This window comes from Myotis daubentonii, chromosome 2 (genome assembly GCF_963259705.1).
Source record: "Myotis daubentonii chromosome 2, mMyoDau2.1, whole genome shotgun sequence".
Taxonomy (NCBI): domain Eukaryota; kingdom Metazoa; phylum Chordata; class Mammalia; order Chiroptera; family Vespertilionidae; genus Myotis; species Myotis daubentonii.
Genome location: NC_081841.1, coordinates 61518659 through 61540732, shown reverse-complemented (window position 1 = coordinate 61540732; position 22074 = coordinate 61518659). Strand labels below are relative to the sequence as shown.

Here is a 22074-nt window from a genome sequence, read left to right as displayed (position 1 = left end):
AACCAAGCACTGAAGTTAGGGCCAGGCAACCAAGACTATACCATGGCTATACAGAGCAAAGCCATCAATCACTTAGTTGTATCATCTGAGTTAGTATAAATAGAACCAACACTAGTCATTGAGGCAAAGGGGAAGTCAGACAACATTTCTAGCCATTATCAATTCCTTATATCTAATCACAACTAAGGGTTGTAATAAGAATATTCCACTACTGTCTGTAGTACAGTTATACAAAGAACCTAATTTATGGCTTTATGAAACACCTCAAACATAAATTTTTGAATATTGTTTGTACTTAATTATTCACATATATCCTTATCTTCCAAATATAACCGAAAATTTCTGTTTACTAATTGTATCAGAGTGATCTTCTATAAATGTTCCTTGCTATAAATTCTTTAATAGCAATTTCAGATTAAAATCTTAGATCTCTAAAAGAGTTTATCTTTTGCCCACCCATGTAGCCTCATCCCTTGCCAATACCCTTTTTAAAAAAACTCCATCCCAGCCTTACTTGATTACTTGTGGTTCCTCGACTTCCTTTCATTCTCTCTCTGTAAGTTTGCAGCATTACTCCAGCTATGTAAAATGTTCCTTTTTTGCCTTACTTCTACTAAACCATTAAGATGAAAAAATCCTGCCTAACTGGGTGGCTCAATGATTGAGCATCGACCTATGAACCAGGAGGTAACGGTTCAATTCCCAGTCAGGGCACATGTCTGGGTTGTGGGCTCGATGCCCAGTGTGAGGCATGCAGGAGGCAAGCAATCAATGATTGTCTCTCATCATTAATGTTTCTATCTATCTCCCTCTCCTTTCCTCTCTGAAATCAATAAAAGTATATTAAAAAAAAAAAAGATTCAGGATTCCTGTCTGGGAAGCCTTCCCTGACTCCCTTACATTGTTTCCTCATACATGTTTCCACAGTGCTTAGCGCTCACTTTTATTACTTCACTATGTATTTTATAACATATTGTAACTTTAATTTTTAGTTTGTCTGTCTTGCCAAATGGAATGAGACCTCCATGATAGGAGGAATCATGATACATTTGGTATCTCCAGCACTGAGCACCCATTTCACTTGGCACTTAGCACGGATACAATAAACGTATGCTTAATAAAAATGCTTTTGCCTACCCCAGTCAGAGTGGCTCAATGGTTGAACTTTGACCCATGAACCAGGAGGTCACAGTTTGATTCCCAGTCAGGGTACAGGCCCAGGCTGCAGGCTTGATCCCCAGTAGGGGGTGTTCAGGAGGCAGCCGATCAATGATTCTCTCTCATCACTGATGTCTCTATCTCTCTCTCCCTCTCTTCTCCTTTCTCTGAAATCAATAAAAACACTTAAAAAAAAGTTTTTGCCTATGTTTACTAATGTATTTATGCCTTTTTTTTTTTTTAAAGCTCTTTTCTTTCACTGTTTGGCACAGTACTCAAATTTTTGTTGAAAAAAATTACTAAGTGAGGCAAAAAAATATTTGCTTATAATAAATAATACTAAATTTCTCCAAGCACTTGTACTTGAATACTAAAATCAAAAGAAGAACCACCATCTATTACATCCCTTTGTCTGACTTTCATTCAGTCCACTATCTGCAGTGTCTCTGAATGGATTTTTAAAAAGTCCCTGACACAGAGATCAGTGCTCATTTTCATAGTGACACATGCCAGTTTGTAACTGAATATAATTCAATGTCAACAAACAAAACAAACATAAACAGTTTTAAAGATAAATAACTGCCTGTCAAGATATCATAACCAATATATTTTGAGATAAACTTTATATTTAAACCACTAAGTCCTAAATGGCCCCCCAAAACATACTATTCGTTGAACATGTTTTAAGAAACTAACAAGCTATATTTTCTAAATTTGTATAAACACATAAATACAGAAATTCAATAGCCAGTTTAATTGTTCTACGAATGCACATATCATAATAGTTTAAAAAACTAAACTGACGTCAGACTTTTCTATCTCATCCTGAAAATACCATGCTTTTCTACTAGAAAATAACATTATTCTAGGAGTCACTATATTCTTGACATAGTATAAAAACCAATCAAAATATTAAAAGTTCTTATAACTTCTGATATAAATTTCAAGGAATAACTGGAATAGAGGTAAAACTACTAAAATATTTTCACGCTCCAGGTGATATCAGTATGAAATGCCATCACTCTGATTGAAGAAAAAAGAGTTACTTAAAGTTGGTCAGGCAGCTTGATTTATGATGTATGCAACTCATTATTCAATATTTTAACATGAGGCTATTTTAGAAAAATAAAAATCTTTGACAAATATAAGAAAATTTGATACATGGACTGGCACCAGTAAATATATTTTAAAAATAATTTTCATTAGTTCAATAATAAAAATCAAAACCAGAGTTCTGAAGTATCTCTCTCAAAAGTTCTACTACAAAAATGATAACTTCCCTATCTGGTTAGGACTGTACCTAAAACAATTCCTTTCTTAAGACACACATGTATTAAAAGTCATACAAGTGTTGACATAGGAAATTTCCTTCTTAACTTGTAAGATACTTTACTGAGTAATATAATATGGACTAGAAGTCACACACAACATATGTTGTGCCTATGTAGATATATATCTTACTTTTAAGGATTCTTAAACTGTAAAAGAGAACAAACTCATCCTTCCATAATATACATGGTTTTTCTTAGCAAAAACAGTATATGAATGTTTCATAAGAACAAAATAAAATATATAGACAGTATTAATATGCTATTTTTATGGTTACTCAGGAGTTTTATGACACTCTACCAGTCACTTGCCATTTTGAACTTTACCTCTCTTAATTTGATTTCAACTGTCTGACATTGACATATGCTAACACTTCAGTATTTCAGGGAGAACTATCTCTTACAATTAATCACCAAAAAATGAGGTCCATATATGAGGTAATGTGCCTGATTATTCAATTCATTACCTTAAGTCACATTTTGTTTACATTGTAAGTGTGCCTAGAGTTGGTCCTAAAATTGGAACTTTTGTCAAATACCATGTTAAAAAATAAAGCAATAATGAGAATAAAGAAAAGTATTATGTACCAGTGGTTACAATTCTTAATGCAAAAGAAAAAAAGTGAAAGATTCACATTAACGAAGAGTCAAATGCACTCATCAACTAGGCTAAATATTTCTATATTTAAATATATTTTATGATCCTTGGGCAAGTTAAAGTGTGTAAAATTGACAAGAGCATTTAAAGACCTAAGGATTAAAAAACTACATTTCATATTATTTGGTAGGCTTTGGGCATTCATTAATTTAGCCTTTGTGATATAATGACTAGCTGCCTAAATGGAAAGTTTTCAGACATAAGCTGTTACGAAATGTTGATGCATAAGGGATGATGAAAATGGCTGGTGTATGTGCAAGCCAATCATTTTGTGAGGAGACAGGACTGCTAAGTATTTATTCCTCAAAGTGGCTTTGTGGTTCTCTATTTATGTTTACATATGCATTTAAAATGGAAACCATGCGTAATAAGAGTATTCTTGAATGTAAATCTGAATTAGGATCTTAAGACATATTCTTAGGTTTAATGATTTAAATTGAGCCTTAGCATGTACTACTTCTTAGAATATTCTTCCCCTGTAAGATTACTACTTATTCTTTAACACTCAGCACCTCTTACAAATGATACATCTTCCTTAGCACCTCAATGAAGAACTAATAATACTCTTTCCTCTGGGCTAACTCTATACCTTGAACTCACTTATATTAAACTTGAGAGCAGAGTCCATGTCTTATTCTCCTTTGTACCTCAGGGTCTACCACAATGCCTGGCACATACCTCAATAAAGTGTATTGAATGAATGAAAACCTGTATGGTAGAAAGATTAGAAGCAGTCCCTACAGAGATTGAGAGAAGGAAAACACTTGACTAAAGAAATTGAATTGCACCCTGTTATATAATATAACCTGTCTAAAAGTCCTACAACTCAAAAATAAAGTCCAAATCCTGTAATGCCTAAAGAGGCTTGCCTAATAAAGAAAGTAACTATTTTGAATGCCCCCAATAACTATCAAGCTAAATACATATAAGTAAAAGATAAATGAAGGAAAAATAGTTAGATATATATTTTTATGAAGACTCTTTCTCCCAAATCTTCAACCTGTAACAAGATATAAAAATTCTAGAGAATTCTTCTAAATAATCAAATGTCTCATCACATAGACATTCTGCTATATGGTTCAATGTATATAGACCTTAACCATTGCCACAATGAAAAACTATTTTAAAAAAGAATGCATAAAGTTTTAATTCTCTATGAGAAACTCTCATAAATTTTCATCCTTAACCCAAATTCTTAAAAATGGAATACTATATAAAATACTTTATTTTTTTATTATTTGGAAAGACTACAATGCTTTGCAAATAACTTTTTCTTATATCCACATGCACAAATTCTATTGCTTACATTATTTTCAAAAAGTGCTCCTATTAAATATGTTTTCATTAATAAGGCTGATGTTTCTAGAGCTCTCTGAAAAAATGACTCATAGGAGTCTAAATTTGTATTTCACTATGAAGTTCTACAGTTTAAAAAAAATTGATGAAGTGAAATAAAGTTCTACTATATTACCAAATCTCAAGTCGGTAATCAACATGTTTTAGGAAATGAATAATTAGCAGCAATCCCAATAATTTGTAATGAATCTGGAATTTCCCCAGTACCTGGAAAATAGCCAAAGTAATCCCCTTCAAAAAGAGAAAGTTGTCTTTTGTAATGCTGATTATGAACCACTCCCTTTCTGTTCAGGTGCTCCAGAAGCCCAATTTTCAAGTGATCATGTATGCTCACTATTTTAGTAAACCGGTAACTAGAACAGGAAAGAAAACAAACTTAATTTTTGATTACCTAAAGCCTCTGAGTTGTATAACTCATTCTGTAACTGATTGAAATGTAAAGCCTCTCATAGTCCTTTAATAAAAAGTAGCTACACCTTCAAACCAATAAATACTAAAAAAAACAAACAAAAAAAACCCTCAACCTAAAACGAGAAAACCATTTTATTATGATTTAAAAAATATGAAGTAATCCATGGTTAAAATAACCTTAGAATACCTCCCCCCAATTTTTTTTTGACTTTAAGATTAGATGGATAAAGAATTTTCTTATTTGCCATGTTACTGTTTTTCAATTAGTCATGAAAATAGTGAAAATATTCTAAAAAGGTACTGTAAAAATCCTGAAGCATTCTGTTAATACTGGAATATTGACTATAGTTCAGTAATTAAATAGATGAGACAGGAAACTGTAATAAGTACTTTTATAATGAAGAACTACAAATATAAGCCTGCCCCTTCATCAAGGTTTTAAAAATGAGGTATTTTTAAGAAACCTGATATCTTATCTTTTGTGACTTTCTTCCCTCGGAAAGGCAAATCTCATTACATTTGAGAGATCAATTCTGAAGCTTTGCCACCCATTTTGGGAAAGCAAATACAACTATATAGCTTTTCCATTTGTATTGCCATTCTCTCTTCAAGCTTTCTTTAAAAAACACATTTAAGTAAATGAGATGTAAGGGGATGTAACTTCCCTTTTATTTTTTTTAGTTTAAGAAACTTATTGAACTAGGTTTCCCCCCATTCCCAACTAGTCAGTTAAGAGAACTAGCATATACTCTACTTAAAATATTGAAATTTTACGGCAGCATTTTTGAACTGGACAGTAATGTTCTAGTATTTTAATATATATCATTATTATGTTATATATTAATAATATTATTATTAATATGGTCAATATTTTTAAAGCATGAATAAAATTAAACTTTACTTAAAGTCCGTGCTGTCACCCTTTCCTTCAAAATCTATGGAATTTCTTCTTTACACACAACCCGAATTCAAAAAAATGTCCCAATAAGTATGAGAACTAATGGAAAACATTTTGTTGGCTAGCAAAGAAATGTTAATGATTCCCTCCCCTCCTCATCTACAGAATTGTGTAAAAAGAATTCTAAGATTGTCAAAAAGACTGTTACTTGCCACGAGTAAATCTGTAACTAGAGCTATGGGTGCTAAAAAAGCCTTAATTATGTAAACACCATCGATTTTTATCTTAAAAGCTAAACGTAGAAATTGGATAGAATCACTTGCAATATAAATTTGAAAGCTTCTAGGATATTGACAATGATCACACAAAGAAAAATGCTATAACGTTTCTGGTATGTGTATTTAAATGAGGTTTTAAAACCACTAGACTATAATAGCAAATGTCTAATTTTTTAAAGTAACAGGGTATTTAGTGAGGGATTTTATGTTTACACTAGAGGCCTGGTGCATGAAATTTGTGCGGGGGGGGGGGGGGGGAGGAAGGTCCCTCAGCCTGGCCTGTGCCCTCTTGTAGTCTGGGAGCCATGGAGGCAGGAGAGGCTCCCACCACCAACGTTGCACTCGCCAGCTGTAAACCTGGCTCAGGGCTTCTGGCTGTGTGGCGCTCCCCCTTTGGGAGCGCACTGACCACTAGGGGGCAGCTCCTGTGTTGAGTATCTGCCCCCTGGTGGTCAGTGTGTATCATAGCGACCAGTCGCTCTGCCGTTTGGTCGATTTGCATACTAGCCTTTTATTATATAGGATATTCACTTTATGGGAAGAATGCTAAAACCAGATAGTTCTAATAACATTAATAAACAGTATGTTATTTTTATTTTTTAAAAAATATATATTTTATTGATTTTTTTTACAGAGAGGAAGGGAGAGGGGTAGAGAGAAACATTGATGAGAAACATCGATCAGCTGCCTCCTGCACACCCCCTACCGGGGATATGCCTACAACCAAGGTACATGCCCTTGACCACAATCAATCAAACCCGGGACCTTTTAGTCCGCAGGCCGACATTCTATCCACTGAACCAAACTGGTTAGGGCAGTTATATTTATTTTTAAAAACTAAAGCTTATGAATTGAATTTTAATATTTAGTGTCTCATCTACTACCCAATTAATAATTCAAAACTGGCCCTAACCGGTTTGGCTCAATGGATAGAGCGTTGGCCTGCGGACTGAAGGGTCCTGGGTTCGAATCCGGTCAAGGGCATGTACCTTGGTTGAGGGCACATCCCCAGCGGGGGGTGTGCAGGAGGCAGCTGATCGATGTTTCTTTCTCATCAATGTTTCTGACTCTCTATCCCTCTCCCTTCCTCTCTGCAAAAAATCAATAAAATATATTTTAAAAAAATAATTCAAAATTGGTTCACATAGTGAAATAAATGCCAACATTTTAGCCAAGCAAGATAGTTAAAGGTGAACTTCAGAAAAACAATAATTCCTTATAATTTTGTATGTGATCAATCCCTTGCACTTAATATTCAGTAAAGAAACAATTTTTAGTAAATAAGTATTAAGAACTGTGTGGTTTGTTGATCTTTTAGTTCTTCTGCAAAGGCATACAGAAAAAAACAACAGAAAAAAATTATTTAAAAATTAACTGGTTTAACTACCAAGTCACATACTACTCTGTATCATTTCATTATCATAGGCCCATATCCATTAAATACTTAAGGTGAGTTGAAACAGAAATTTAAAGACTGTATGTGATAGTATGAACCATGAAAGTTTCTGATTATCTCTATCTCTATATATAAAAGCCTAAGCGACCATTACGACAGAACTACTGGTCGACTAGTCACTATGATGTGCACTGACCACCAGAGGATAGACCAGGGGTGGGCAAACTTTTTGACTCGAGGGCCACAATGGGTCCTTAAACTGGACCGGAGGGCCGGAACAAAAGCATGGATGGAGTGTTTGTGTGAACTAATACATGTTAACACTGCTGCTGGTGAAGGAGCGGAGGGGAGAGCAAGAGAACCCTCCGCTCTTTCGGCTCCGCGGGCCGGATAGAACAGCCGAATGGGCCGGATCCGGCCCGCGGGCCGTAGTTTGCCCACAGCTGGGGTAGGCACTCAACACAGGAGTTGTCCCCTGGTGGTCAGTGCGCTCCCACAGGGGGAGTACTGATGAGCCAGAAGCTGGGTTCAGGGCTGGCGAATGCAGCTGTGGCAGCGGAAGCCTCACCTGACTCCACGGCAGCACTACCGAGCAGTGGCAGCAGGCACAGTGGGCCAGGATGAGTGCGAGTGGCATGGCGCCCGGCCCTGGTTCTGGCTCCGTCCTGGCCACTTGCCGCACTGCTACATCCCTTGGGGGATGTCAGACTGCTGGTTTAGGCCTGCTCCTGGCAGTCGGATATCCCCTTAGGGGTCCCAGATTGTGAGAGGGTGCAGGCCAGGCTGAGGGACATCCCCCTAGTGCATGAATTTCTGCATCGGGCCTCTAGCCTTCATAATAAAAATTTTAAATTTACCTAATAATCATTCAACAAGTATTTATTAAGAACAGATTATTTTAAGAGTCTCCAGAAGTATAGAAATAATGTTCTTAAAAAATTTTTTTTTCATATCATTCACAGAAGTCATTCAAGGAACTATTTGCATAGTGGTGGGGGTATACTCTGCCAAGCTGTGATTAACATGGCAGCCTAATCTAAATGCTACAGATCAGTTACATTGGAGGGACATAAACTGTAGTATTTTTTGGACTTTATATATATACTAGAGGCCTGTGCACAAAAATTTGTGCACTCGGGGGGGAGGGGGGGATCCCTCAGCCCAGCCTGTGCCCTCTTGCAGTCTGGGGCCCCTTGGGAGATAACGACCTGCTGGCTTAGGCCTGCTCCCGGGTGGCAGAGGGCAGGCCCAATCCCTAGGTGCAGCCCCTGGTCGGGCTCAGAGCAGGGCTGATTGGGGAGTTGGGGCACCGCCCCCTGTCATGTACAGAGCAGGGAGGATCGGGAGGTTGCCATGCCACCCTCAGTCACGCTCAGAGTAGGGCCGATTGGGGGGTTGGGGCACCGCCCCGTCACACTCAACGCAGGGTCGATGGGGAGGTTGCGGTGCCACCCCGTCACGCACAGAGCAGGGACAATCAGGGGATTGGGGCCCGGCCCCCTGTCACTCACAGAGCAGGGCCCATCAGGGGGGTTGGGGCTCCGTACCCTGTCACACACAGAGCAGGGCGGATCAGGGGGTTGAGGAGCTCCCCCCTGTCACTCACAGAGTAGGGCCGATAGGGGAGTTGGGGCACTGCCCCCTGTCACACACAGAGCAGGGCCTGTGGGGGGTGGTTGGGGCGCCGCCCTCTATCACCCACAGAGCAGGACCAATCAGGGGGTTGGGGCACTGCACCCTGTCACACACAGAGCCACAGGGCGATCAGGGGGGTTGGGGAGCTCCCCCCTATCGGGCACAGAGCAGGGATGATCAGGGGGTTGTGGCCCCACCCCCTGTCACACACAGAGCCGCAGGGTGATCAGGGGGTTTGGGCGCTGCCCCCTGTCATGCTGATCCCAGTGTTGGGAGGCATATTACCCTTTTACTATATAGGATAGAGACCTGGTGCATGGGTGGGGGCCAGCTGGTTTGCCCTGAAGGGTGTCCTGGATCAGGGTAGGGGTCCCCACTGGGGTGCTTGGCCAGCCTGGATGAGGGGATGATGGCTGTTTGCAGCTGGTCACACACCCTTCAGGGTTGGGGTCCCCACTGGGGTGTCTGGCCAGTCTGGGTGAGGGGCTGAGGGCTGTTTTCAGGCTGGCGGGTGACTGAAGCTCCCAAGTGCTCCATTTTTTCTTTTATATTCTGGGCCAGCTTTAGCTCTGAGGCTTGGCTCCAGCTCTGAGGCCTCCGCTGCTGAAAGCAGGTATCTGGTTTGTTTGGGTTCTATAATCGAAACACTGTTTCAACTCCAGCTCTGAGATCCCGGCTGGCTGAAAGCAGGTTTCTGGGGTTTTGTTTAGCTTCTATATTTGTAACAATGTTTCAAACTGCAAGCTCAGAGGCCGGCAGCGGCAGGCGGGGAACGTTGGAGTCCTCCGTCACTGAAGCAAGCAAGCCTCATGTTCGCTTCCAGCTGCCTGGCTGCCGGCCGCCATCTTGGCTGGCAGTTAATTTGCATATCGCCCTGATTAGCCAATGGGAAGGGTAGCGGATGTACGGCTAATTACCATATTTCTCTTTTATTAGATAGGAGGATTGTTAGGTCTCTGATCCTTTGGTTGCAAGGAATAAATCCTATATAATAAGAGCCTAATATGCTAAGTGGTTGGCCATTCAACCAATCAAAGTGTAATATGCTAATGATATAAGGCCGCTCAACCGCTCGCTATGACGAGCACTGACCACCAGGGGGCAGACGCTCCAACCAGTATGTTAGCTTGCTGCTGGGGTCCAGCCGATCGGGACTGAATGAGACAGGCTGGACATGCCCTGGAGCCCTCTTGCATCCCTCCCCAGCCACAATCGTGCACGGGTGGGTTCCCTCGACCTGGTCTGCGCCCTCTTGCAATCTGAGACCCCTCAGGGGATGTCGGAGAGTTGGTTTTGGCCCGATCCCACAGGCCAGGCCAAGGGACCCCCACTGGAGCATAAATTCATGCACCAGGCCTCTACTATATATATAATTCTTTTTAAAACTATTATGCTTCTTTGGAGTTTAGAAAGCTCCAGAAATATCATTAATCTGGTATAGGTCAAGTTCTAACATGTCTGGTAGGTTTTCCTTTTTTTAATTGAATTTATTAGAGTGCCACTGGTTAATCAAATTATATAGGTTTTACGTGTACAATTCTATAATACATAATCTGTATATTGTAGTGTGTGTTTACCATCCCAAATCAAGTCTCCTCCCATGGTAAGTTTTCTAATGTAGTACATTCTCAAACCATCTATGTGAAGAAGTACTTTAAAAAATGTTTCCCAAATCGTCACAGACAGATGAATCACTAGGAAAATGAAAAAAAAAACCATTGCTCCATTTTTATTAGATTTAGTAGACGTAAACTTTTCCTGTAAAAGTTTTGGACCACTTACTTATTTTATTGCCGACCAGTACTGTCTCATTCATTGACACATTGTGAGAAACACTGTTCTAATGTACTTACTGAGAGTGTGCCAAGCATTGGGGATATAAAAGAAACATTGGGGATATAAAAGAAAACCAAAGATATCTCTATTTTCATGATTCTCACTATATAATAAGTATTTGCCAGCATAAAACAAGAGGGATCAGGAGATGTAGGAAAGACAACTAGTGAAAAGGTGACAGTGTACACAAAGAGGTTTGAAAAGTAAGAAATTTCAAGGACCTTCAGTTTTGGCTAAAGAGGTAGGTAGGATTGAGTTTGGATTTTATCCTTTAGATGATGGGACATGGGTTTTAAGCAAGGAGGTAACATAATCATACTTGCATTTTAAAACAATGACTCAAAGCAGTCTACTTAAATGGACTGGAAGAGGATAAACCATGGAACAAAGAGGAGAGTTCTAGGTATAGTAGTATTTTAACACATTGTGGACAGATCACGAGAATTCTTGCTTCATATTACACAGTGTTTTACAAAGTATCATATTTTAAAAAGATATTAGCTTGTAAGAATATGTAATAAATAACTTCAAAATGCAATGGGTATTTAATTTTAAAGCATGCCTTTAACATTTACGTAAATTTTTTTAATACTCATTCAATAGAGACTTATCTGGCCACTGGGTAAAGCTAGCAATAAAACTACTGGTCCACAATGTGTTAGTAGTTCACATAAAAGATGTTCAAGTACTGAGACAGTGTACTGACAGGGGAGTGATATTTAAGAGGCAGTAGAATGATCAGGACTTGGGCTAATAAGTCTCAGGTTTTTTACTTGAGTTACTAGATGGATGGTTTACTTACAGGAGAATGTAAGAAAAGGATGAGGAATCTGGGAATATACTTTTAGTCTTGTTGAGTTTGAGTTATCTATAATATATAAGCTAGGCACAATGTCTATCTAATCTATAGATATAAAAGCCTAAGTGACCATTATGATGTGCACTGACCACCAGGGGGCAGACGCTCAATGCAGGAGCTGCCTCCTGGTGGTCAGTGCACTCCCATAGTCAACCTCCTGCAGCTGGCCAACCTCCCGCAGTCCCTCCTCCTGGCTGGCCGACCCTGATCGGGACTGGGTAAGACGACCCCAATTGGCCCCCATCACCAGCCAGCCCAAGGGACGCCACCACTGCATGAATTCATGCACTGGGCCCCTAGTAGTTATATTTTGGAGGGACAGTCAAGAGAGAAAATTATGGTTGAGACAGATTTGAGATTTGTCAGTGATAAGAAGATGTTAACTTCTCAAAGATAAAGAATGCAGCAAAGAGGAGGTCAAGAGTAACCTTATAAAAAGCAATTTCTATGGTATGGTATGATAGTGAAGATAACAACATAACAGCAGTTGATACTTAAATGCTGCTTATTATGTGCCAAACACTTTGTAAGAACTTTACTTTCATTTAACAGATGAAAAAATTAAAAAGTTCTTTAAAAAAATGTTTAAAAAGTATTTTCATTACTGATATCAGAGAGGAAGGAAGATGGAGAGAGAGACAGAAACATCAATGATGAGAGAGAATCACTGATCAGCTGCCTCCTGCACACCCCCTACTGGGGATCAAGCCCACAACCAAAGCATGGGCCCTGACCAGAATCAAACCGTGACCTCCAGGATCATCGGTAGACATTCAACCACTGAGCCACACTGACCCAGCAAGAAGCTTCTTATTCTTATCCAAGGTCACATAATTTATAAGTGGCAGAACTAGAATTTGAATACAAGTTGTCAGTCTCCAAAAATTCAAGCTTTTTAAAGAAGATTATCTTTACTGTTTAAAGTATTATAGACTAGAGGCCCAGTGCACAAAAATTGGTGCATTGGGGGGTGGGAATCCCTCAGCCTGGCTAGAGCCCTCTTGCAGTCCAGGACCCCTCGGGGGATGTCCACCTGTCAGCGTAGGCCCCCTCCCTGGGGAATCGGGCCTAAGCTGGCAGTCAGACATCCCTTTGGCAGCCGGGGAGCCACAGTCGAACATCCTTAATGCTGCCAAGGAGGCTGGAGAGGCTCCCGCCACTGTTGCTGTGCTTACAGCCATCAGCCTGTCAGCCCGGCTTGTGACTGAGTAGAGATCCCCTGTGGGAGCACACTGACCACCAGGGGGCAGCTCCTGCATTGAGCATCTGCCCCCTGGTGGTTAGCACATGTCATAGCCACCTATTGTTCCCATTTGTTCTGCCTTTAGGGTCAATTTGCATATTACCCTTTTATTATATAGGATATTCCCACTCACCCCCTCGCCCCCCATTGACCCATTCTTGCTCACACTGTCCCTCTTCCCCACCCCAGGCCTTCAACACACTACTAGGTATACTGGTTAACAAAGTGGATTTTGTAATCAAAGAAAACATGATAATTTCAAGAGAAACATCAAAAGTGCTTTATTCAAAGTAATGTCCATCGCTAGCTACACATTTCCCCCATCTTTCAGATAATTAGTGGATACCGTCCCAATAGAACTTTTCTTGTTTTGAGGCAAACCATTCAGAGACCCAATTTTCCACTTCTTCGTATGTTTTGAAGTGCTGCTCATCAATCAGAAAAAGTGATAATCTGAAGGAGCAAGGTCTGGTGAATATACTGGGTAGGTTAATAGTTCCCAGGCAAGATCTTTTAATGTGTCTTTAACTGGTTTTGAAGTGTGTGATGGTGTTCTACATGAAGCAAAATTACTTTGCTGTGTCTTCTGGCACATTCTGGTTATTTCACAATCAAAGTGTGGTTCAAATTGATTATTTGTTGTTGGTAGTGATCAGTATTAATGGTTTCACCTGGTTTTAGAAGCTCATAATACACCGCACCTTCCTGATCCCACCGAATGCAGAGCACTGTCTTCTTTCTGAAGCGATTTGGCCTTGCAGTCAATGTTGATGGTTGACCTGGGTCAACCTATGATTTTGTTTGTTTGGGATTCTCAAAATAAATCCACTTTTCATCACCAGTCACCAATCGATGCAAAAAAGACTTTCTTTTGTGCCGTTGAAGCAACACTTTACTGATGACTTTTCGGTTTTCCATTTGTCTTTCGTTCAGTTGATGTGGCACCTATTTTCCTTCCTTTAAAATCTTTCCCATTGCTTGTAAATGATCGGAAATTGTTTGCTGAGCAATGTTTAATCTTTCTGCAAGTTGTTTTTGAGATTGACATGCATCTTCATCCAATAATGCTTGTAATTGTTGGTCTTCAACAAACTTTTTCGATTGACCTGGATGTTCTTTGTCTTTCACATTGAAATCATTACTTTTAAAGCGTTTAAACCAGCGTTCACAAGTGTCTTGAGATGGAGCATGTTCACCATAAGCTTCCCTAAGTATTCAGCAGCACTTCAAAATAATGAATTAAAACGTCCTGCAAATGCTATTTTTTGGGCACGAAATTCAACATTTTTAAGTGTAAAAATATCTATGATGTTAACACCTTCAGAAAATTTGACATATGAAATTTTGAAGCTTGTTGTCAATACAAAAAAATAGCATACATATCAAATCGCATATATATCAACGTATGTGTAACTCCATCTATTGAAAAAAATCCGCATTATTAACTGGTACACCTAGTACAGTGTGTGTCTATTGGTTATGTAGTATATATGCATGTAAGTTCTGTGGTTAATCTCTTCCCACCCATCCACAACTATGCTGCAGAGATAAGAACTACTGAATGAGAGATGAGAAAGACCACCCTTTTCAAGGTCAATGCTCCTCTTCACTCCACCCCTCCTATCCAGTTTAAAAAGGCCTTAACCGCCCAGCTGGTGTGGCTAACTAGTTGAATGCTGACCCATGAACCAAGACGTCACCAGTTGTATTGCCACTCAGAGCAAATGCCTGGGTTATGGGTTCAATCCCAGTTAGGGGACATGCAGAAGGCAGCCAATCAATGATATTTCTCTCTCATCGATGTTTCTATCTCTCTATCCCTCTCCCTATCTCTATAAAAACCAATAAAAACATATTAAAAAATAGAAAAATAAAAAAGACTTAATCATGTATGTATGCTGAAAGAAAGACAGTGATCAGGTGAGGCTAAAGGTATAGAAAAAGAAGAGTTGATTAATGGAACAAGTCTTAGGAAGATGACAGAGATACTTTTGGTATGGTAGTTAATGAGTTTAAGAGGAATCTTAAAGTATACCTATCTTAGTATCAATAATTTTCTTATAAATAACTAGAGGCCCGGTGCACAAAACTTTGTGCACTCGGGGTAGGGGAATCCCTCAGCCCGGCCTATGCCCTCTAGCACTCTGTGACCCCTAGGGGGTGACCACCTGCTGGCTTAGGCCTGCTCCCCAGGGGATTGGGCCTAAGATGGCAATCAGACATCCCTCTTGCAGCCTGGCAGCCCTCGGGAGATGTCCACTTGCCAGCGCGGAGCAGGCCTAAACTGCAGTCGGACATCCTTAGCACTGCTGAGGAGGCAGGAGAGGCTCCACCACCACTGCTGTACTGGCAGCCATCAGCCTGGCTTGTGGCTGAGCAGAGCTCCCCCATGTGAGAGCGCACTGACCACCAGAGGGCAGCTCCTGCATTGAGCGTCTGCCCCCTGGTGGTCAGTGTGTGTCATAGTGACCACTCATTCCCAGTCTTTCTACTGTTAGGGTCAGTTTGCATATTACCCTGTTACTATATAGGATAGAGGCCTGGTGCACGGGTGGGGGCTGGCTGGTTTGCCCTGAAGGGTGTCCCGGATCAGGGTGGGGGTCCCGCTTGGGTGCCTGGCCAGCCTGGATGAGGCGCTGAGGGCCGTTTTCAGGCTGGTGAGTGACTGCAGCTCCCAACCTCTCCTTTTTTTCTTTTTAATTCTGGGATTTATTTATCTTCTATGGCTGTCACTGGAGCCGAGAGCCGGCTTTAGCTCTGAGGCTCGGCTCCAGGTCTGAGACCTCGGCTGCTGAAAGCAGGTATCTGGGTTTGTTTAGCTTCTATAATTGAAACACTGTTGCAATTCCAGCTCTGAGGCCCGGCTGGCTGAAAGCAGGTTTCTGGGGATTGTTTAGCTTCTATAATTGAACATAGTTGCTTAGTGTGCAGCTCAGAGCTGGTCGGCAGCAGGCGGGGAACCTTGGCTTCCTCCTTCACTGGAGCAAGCAAGCCTCCTGTTCGCTTCAGCTGCCTGGCTGCCGGCTGCCATCTTGGTTGTCAGTTAATTTGCATATCACCATGATTAGCCGATGGGAAGCGTGTCGGAGGTACGGTTAATTACCATGTTTGTCTATTATTAGATAGGATATATACTAATCTGCCTATGATATATCTGTGTCAGGAGTGGGGAACGTCTGGCCCATGAAATCATTTGGTCTGGCCCTGCCAAGGCATTAGCGGTGAGTTAAATGTTTGACCAAATATAGCAGTCTAATTTTTAAGTTGATAATTTTGTATGGCCCTTGAATGATGGTATAAATATGCAAATGGCCCTTGGCAGAAAATAGTTTCCCCACCCTGATCTATGTGGATGTTTCACGGGTGTCACAAATTGTATAATCCTAAAATTAAATTATCTTCTCCCCACTACGAACCTACTCTTCTAATTTTGTCCCTCCTCCTACCACTCCAATTTCATTAAATGGTTATCATTTTGATGTATAACTCAGAAACTAGAGACACACTTGTGATTTCCTTTGCTTTTCATTAATTTGAGTGCCTTCTACATAATGGGGACACTGTTCTAGATAATGGGGCTATAGTAATGACTAAAACAAAGCCCTTGAGTTCATGGAGAGTGCGTGTGCATTGGAAGTAGCGGGTAAGCAGACAGGCAAACAAAACCCAAATACATATAGGTCATGATTGATGTACATAATGTAGGGAGGGTAGTTACTATTGCATAGAGTGAGCTGGGAAGAATCTGATAATAGAGACCTGAAGGAAGTGAGAGAGCAAGGATATAAATATTTGGAGAAAAAACATTCCAGGTATAGGAAATTTAAAGTTCGGAGACACTCAGTCTGGAATATTCTTGGCTAGTGAAGATGGAGAAAAGTGAACACAGAGAAAAGTGGGAGAAAATAAGATAGTAGGGGGCCAGATTGTATACAGCTTTATGGTCTCTTTTAAGGACTTTAGCTTTTGTTGAGTGAAATGAAAAGGCATTTAGTGTTATAGACAAAGAGTAACAGGAAATGCCTTTGGTTGGAAAGAATCACTCCGACTACTCTTTTTAAAACAGACCATAGGGATTATGGGTATAAGCAGAGAAATCAGCGAGGAGAGAATTACAATAAACCAAATGAAATGATGATAACCTGGAACCTTCAATGCTTTTGTAATACATTAAAATTCAAATTCCCCTTATATGACCTGGCTTTTGTCTACTTTTTCTAATTCATTTTATATCACTCCCCTTCAAATATTATTCCATAGGTCACTCTCCTTTTTGTCCTCAAACTTGCCCATGTTAGGGTCTTTGCACAGTTTGTTGCTCTAGCTAACATCACCTCTCCCCTGTCTAACTCATACCTATTCTTTGGTCATAGTTTAGGATGATAACAATTCTAAAAGGAGATCTTGAATTATTTTGAACTTCTTACCATCAAATGAACAAAGGTGTATATAATTCCTAGGTAAACTGTTTTGAACTATACAACAATTATATTACTTTATGGAAGCATCTTGCATTATGGGGGCCATATATTTGGCATACACTTAAAAAAATATTTTAAAAGTTTGCAAAACATGTTATACTTAATCCCACTAAACTGTAGACTTAAAAAATGGTTAAAATGGTAAATTTTGTTATGTCCATTTGACCAAAATAAAACATTTTAAAGGGATTTCTTCTAAGTTGTTTAGTATAATTTTGAAGATAGATGACCTCAGAATATTCTGAATAACCACCCAGTTTTAATTTATTAACTTGTTTAAGTAGGTAACATGTTACTTAAACTTCTCTTGCCTCAATTTCATTACCAGTAAAATAAAGACACCTTATTCAAACACCTCTGTGAAGAGAAATTAAGAGAGAGACAATGATGAAAAACAACCCACACTATGCAAAGAAGGGTACTATTATTATCAGAGGCTGTGGGTTTGTTACTGGGCTGTTAATATATTAATGAGTTTATGAGAATTACTAACTTATTTTAAATATTATTAATTAAAGCAATGATTTAATTAATTGCTTGATCACTGACCTGCCTGGTATAGTTTACAATTTATTGTAAAGAGATTATTGATAACACTGAGCAATTGATTTCCATACATATAGTACTAAAATAATATTGAACTAAGCATCCATTATTGGCAAAGTAACAATACTAATAAAGTTAGTCATGGATAATGAGCATCACCATAAGTATTTCTACTCACAAACTAAAATAGAAAGAAGATAATCTGAAGATTAAAAAAAATCCACTAAGTGAGGGCCTTTTGGTAATATATACAGCTTGGCTTCAACAGATTGGAATTTAAATGTATACATTGAATACAACAAAACAAGTCCTTAGTAGGGATTTAACCTGGCTTTCTACTTTTAAAGGCTCTATTAGTACAATATATTGTATTTTCTAGTGACACTATTTAATAATACCAATTTATAATTTAGAGGATAAGCCTGACACACTTTAGAAATGTTCATCCATAAAATATTAATGATGTAAGTATACATTTTAATAAAGGAGAAAAATATGTGTTAGAAAGATTTCGACATCAAGAAAATAAACTGTTTGATTTTTAGGTAATAAAAGTAAATCTAGAACCATTTTTTCTTTCACTTTGGTTTTCTGGAGGGGGGCATATTTGTAGTTACCATTATAAATTACAGATTTTCCTTTCAATTACAAATAAAAAATCAACACAAGATACTTCAGTCTAATCATATTAAGATGTGATCTCTGTAAGTAATCCTAATGAACATATTTATATTAAATTGGTGTTATCTTTTATAGCCAGAGTAATGTAAAACCATTCTTTATTAGAACCAGATGTACTTATTTACAACTCCTTCAAATAACCTCTCTATTTCCCTATATTCTATATTCATCCTATTATAGAACTAGGGACAAACAATATTTAAGTCATTAAGCAAATTATTTAAGTTATCAGAAATAGAAGTATTAATCCTAAAGAAACTTGTATATATTGATTTGGAAGAATGTGAAAGCAGAAAAATAAGATCGTCCCACCCTGTATCTGAGGTTAAGAAAGGATGTTTTCATGACGAAAAAATCATTATTAACCAAGTTACACAGGTACAAGGCATTCTTTTAGAGATACCATTTCTCCCCCAGCTATAAAAACTAAATTCTTACAGAACTATGTTATATATACTCTTCCCCAAAATAATTTGTCTGAGAATTCAAGGTCTCTTTTCCCAGTCCTCCCTCTCTTTTAAAAGGAATACTTCTCCCGTACCCTAGTTTTAACAATGAGAAAAGTAAAAACACTAGTATCTGTGTTGAGAAAGTGAATGGATCTAATACAAGTAAGGGAGTTTCCATTTCTTTATTGTTATCAAAACAGAACACCTGACGGAGTTGTCATTTGATAGATGATTTAACACATTTTTGATGATAGCATGCCATGAAATTTTCGGCACATAATATGGAAGGAACTCAAATGATTGAGTTTAATTTCCTGAATTAGATAAAAATTTGCCCTAGGAAGAACTCTGAATTTTTAGTCAGTCACATTCTCAGTTTATCAGAAGAAGTAATTTTCTTTAACATCATAAGTATTTTTAAAAATTCTTATGTCTCGGGGTTTAAGTGTTTCTTTTTTTGATGGAAACCACACTCATTTATTTAACTATAACTTTGGTTAATTTGAATAAAATTAGAAAGCTTCATGTTAAACTGTGCTTCCAAGAATTTGTGTTTTAATAAAAGGAAAAAGAATGTCTAAGGTGAGAGAATAGCATTATATTAAATAATACCAATTATATTTTCTAGTGACACTATTTGAATCATATTCAAAGCTATGAAGTACAGGAACATAGAAGTAATAGCTTCAGTAATCATTTTCCTCTGTTTTTGTAATATAATGAGAATCTAATTTCCTAAAAGAATGTTATCTCTGTATAGTACTGCTCATTCTCTTTAAGTCTTAAAAAACACACAACACCAAATCCTAAACTTTCTATTAAACATTCTTTTGAATTTACTGAATAACTTTTTTTCCCAACCCGAGATCACAAAGTGACCTTAAAAAGGTTGGAATTCACAACTGATTTTACATTGTATGACAGGAATAATGGACAGGTCCTTGATTACTATAAAAATTTTCAATGACTTCCCAGAGTCTATTTAAAGAGCCCTACTACTTCCAAGTAAAAAGTTTGAAAACAACCATCTTACGCCATGCTGCTTTCCAGTGGAAAAGACCATATCACTCCCCTGCTTCAAATCCATCTGAAGAGTTGCTTCTTCCAGGAAGCCAATCATGAGCCTCCTAGGCCTTGACAATGAAAAAGACAAGGTTGGAGTGCTCCTGAATCTACTCAACTAATGCTAATTAAAATAACCTCCAATAAAAAAACTAGACATTCTCTCACCGGAGTAATATACATTTAAGGCACTAGAAAGGTATTTTGTTAACTTAGTTATACACTACCAGGACATGGTAGTATATGCCTATGATCATAACTACTCAGGGATAAACTGAACTCAAGAATTTTTAGTTCCCTGTAGACTGAATACTCATACATAGTTCCACGTTATTATACCCGTTGGTTATCAATTTGCTTAAGGAGAACTAAACTGACACAGTTCAGAAAAGGGAGATGATAAATTCCATTATTGAATAATACAGTGAAAAATAAAAGTACATTCAATTCTTTCTTCATTCACTAAGTCCAGCCAAAGTGGAATAAGACTTGTAGGAAAGAACAAAAATATAGGCTATGGAATTTGGAGTTTTTCTAAAGTCACTATGCTTGACTCCTTGAATTTAAAAACAGACAAAATAATATCGACCTAATACGTACCTAATTCTTTTATGATGTGCCAGTCACTGTCCTAAGACCTTTATATTCATCAACTCACTTATCCCCACAAAACTCCTATGACATAGGTATTACTTTCCTCATCTGATAAAAAATGCTAATTGGAAATTACTTGTATAGGATAACACAGCTAATAAGTAGCAGAGATGTGTTTAATCCAGGCAGTGTAACTTCATAGTGTGCTCCTAACCTATATTATTAATTTTTGATGTGTTCTTTTCTTTTCTTTCTGGCCACAATGTGGTTTTTAAACTATTCTTGGTATCCCATAAGAATGCTTCTGGGGCCATTAAGTAAAGTAAAAGAAAGCAGATGGGACTCTGGACACTTCACCCAGTCAAAGCAATTTCACTACATCTGTTTAAATACTGATTTAAACAGTATTTTTACAGTAATAATACAATTAAAATTTTCACAGTAATAATTTACAATCTTTTCATGCTAAAAAGCAAAAGAGTTTGCAAATCACAATATCTAGTTTATAATCTCCATAAGGTCAAGATTTATGACCAAAAGTATCTCACATTAAATAAAAATGACTTAATAAATTGAAACTATATGACAGTACTATACTCATCAGAAAAATCTAATGCTCACAAATACTGTCACATCAGAGAAAACATTAAACACCAATATAATTAAATTGAATAACAATAATGTTAAATCACACAGACTGGTGTTTAATCTTTAATAATGAGCGACCAAAAAGATTTCACTATTTCAGGGCTACTGATGGGTTAAGCATAAATCATGATCACATACTGTAAAATGCCCACTCATATTTTTAGGATTACTGAATATAAGAAACTGTATTAAAACTTAAATGATCAGTTTAAGTGTTATTTCATAATATTTTCTGATGTTCATGAATTGTCTTCTATTTCACAGAAGTTATAAGGAAATTTGAAAACAAAAAAACAAAAACTACTCTATTAGTTATCTTTTATCATTTCCATCTGTGGACCTAAGAACTTATATGTGTGTTTATAAAACAGAGGAAAAAGGTTACTGCTACCATTTTGTATTCCCTATTAGTGTGACTATTGCGACTTTAGGTTGAGGGTTTACATCTAAATCAATTGAAAACCACTGAAGATTTAAGAAAATAAAACTGAAGTACCAGTTTTTCTAATTCTGTATTTGGATTAAAAGTCAAAAGTAGCAAAAATATAAACTCATAT

General features: G+C 38.1%; 1 protein-coding gene across 13 annotated transcripts in view; it reads right to left on the bottom strand.

The window, feature by feature from the left end:
* The window catches only part of USP15 (ubiquitin specific peptidase 15), a 131302-nt gene that overhangs the window by 24288 nt on the left and 84940 nt on the right, over positions 1-22074 (bottom strand). For 2 of the 13 annotated variants that reach the window (XR_009451249.1, XM_059683453.1), the window contains one exon: positions 4708-4853. The exons of 8 other annotated variants lie outside the window; for them this stretch is intronic. Coding sequence is in view for 2 of the 5 variants with exons in the window: in XM_059683453.1 (XP_059539436.1) it covers positions 4839-4853 (15 nt within the window). In the remaining 3 variants the exon portion in view is untranslated. Of the gene's footprint in view, positions 1-4707; positions 4854-20256; positions 20347-22074 lie in introns of those variants that run through there. 3 more of the 13 variants (XM_059683450.1, XR_009451250.1, XM_059683454.1) reach the window with 3 other exon arrangements.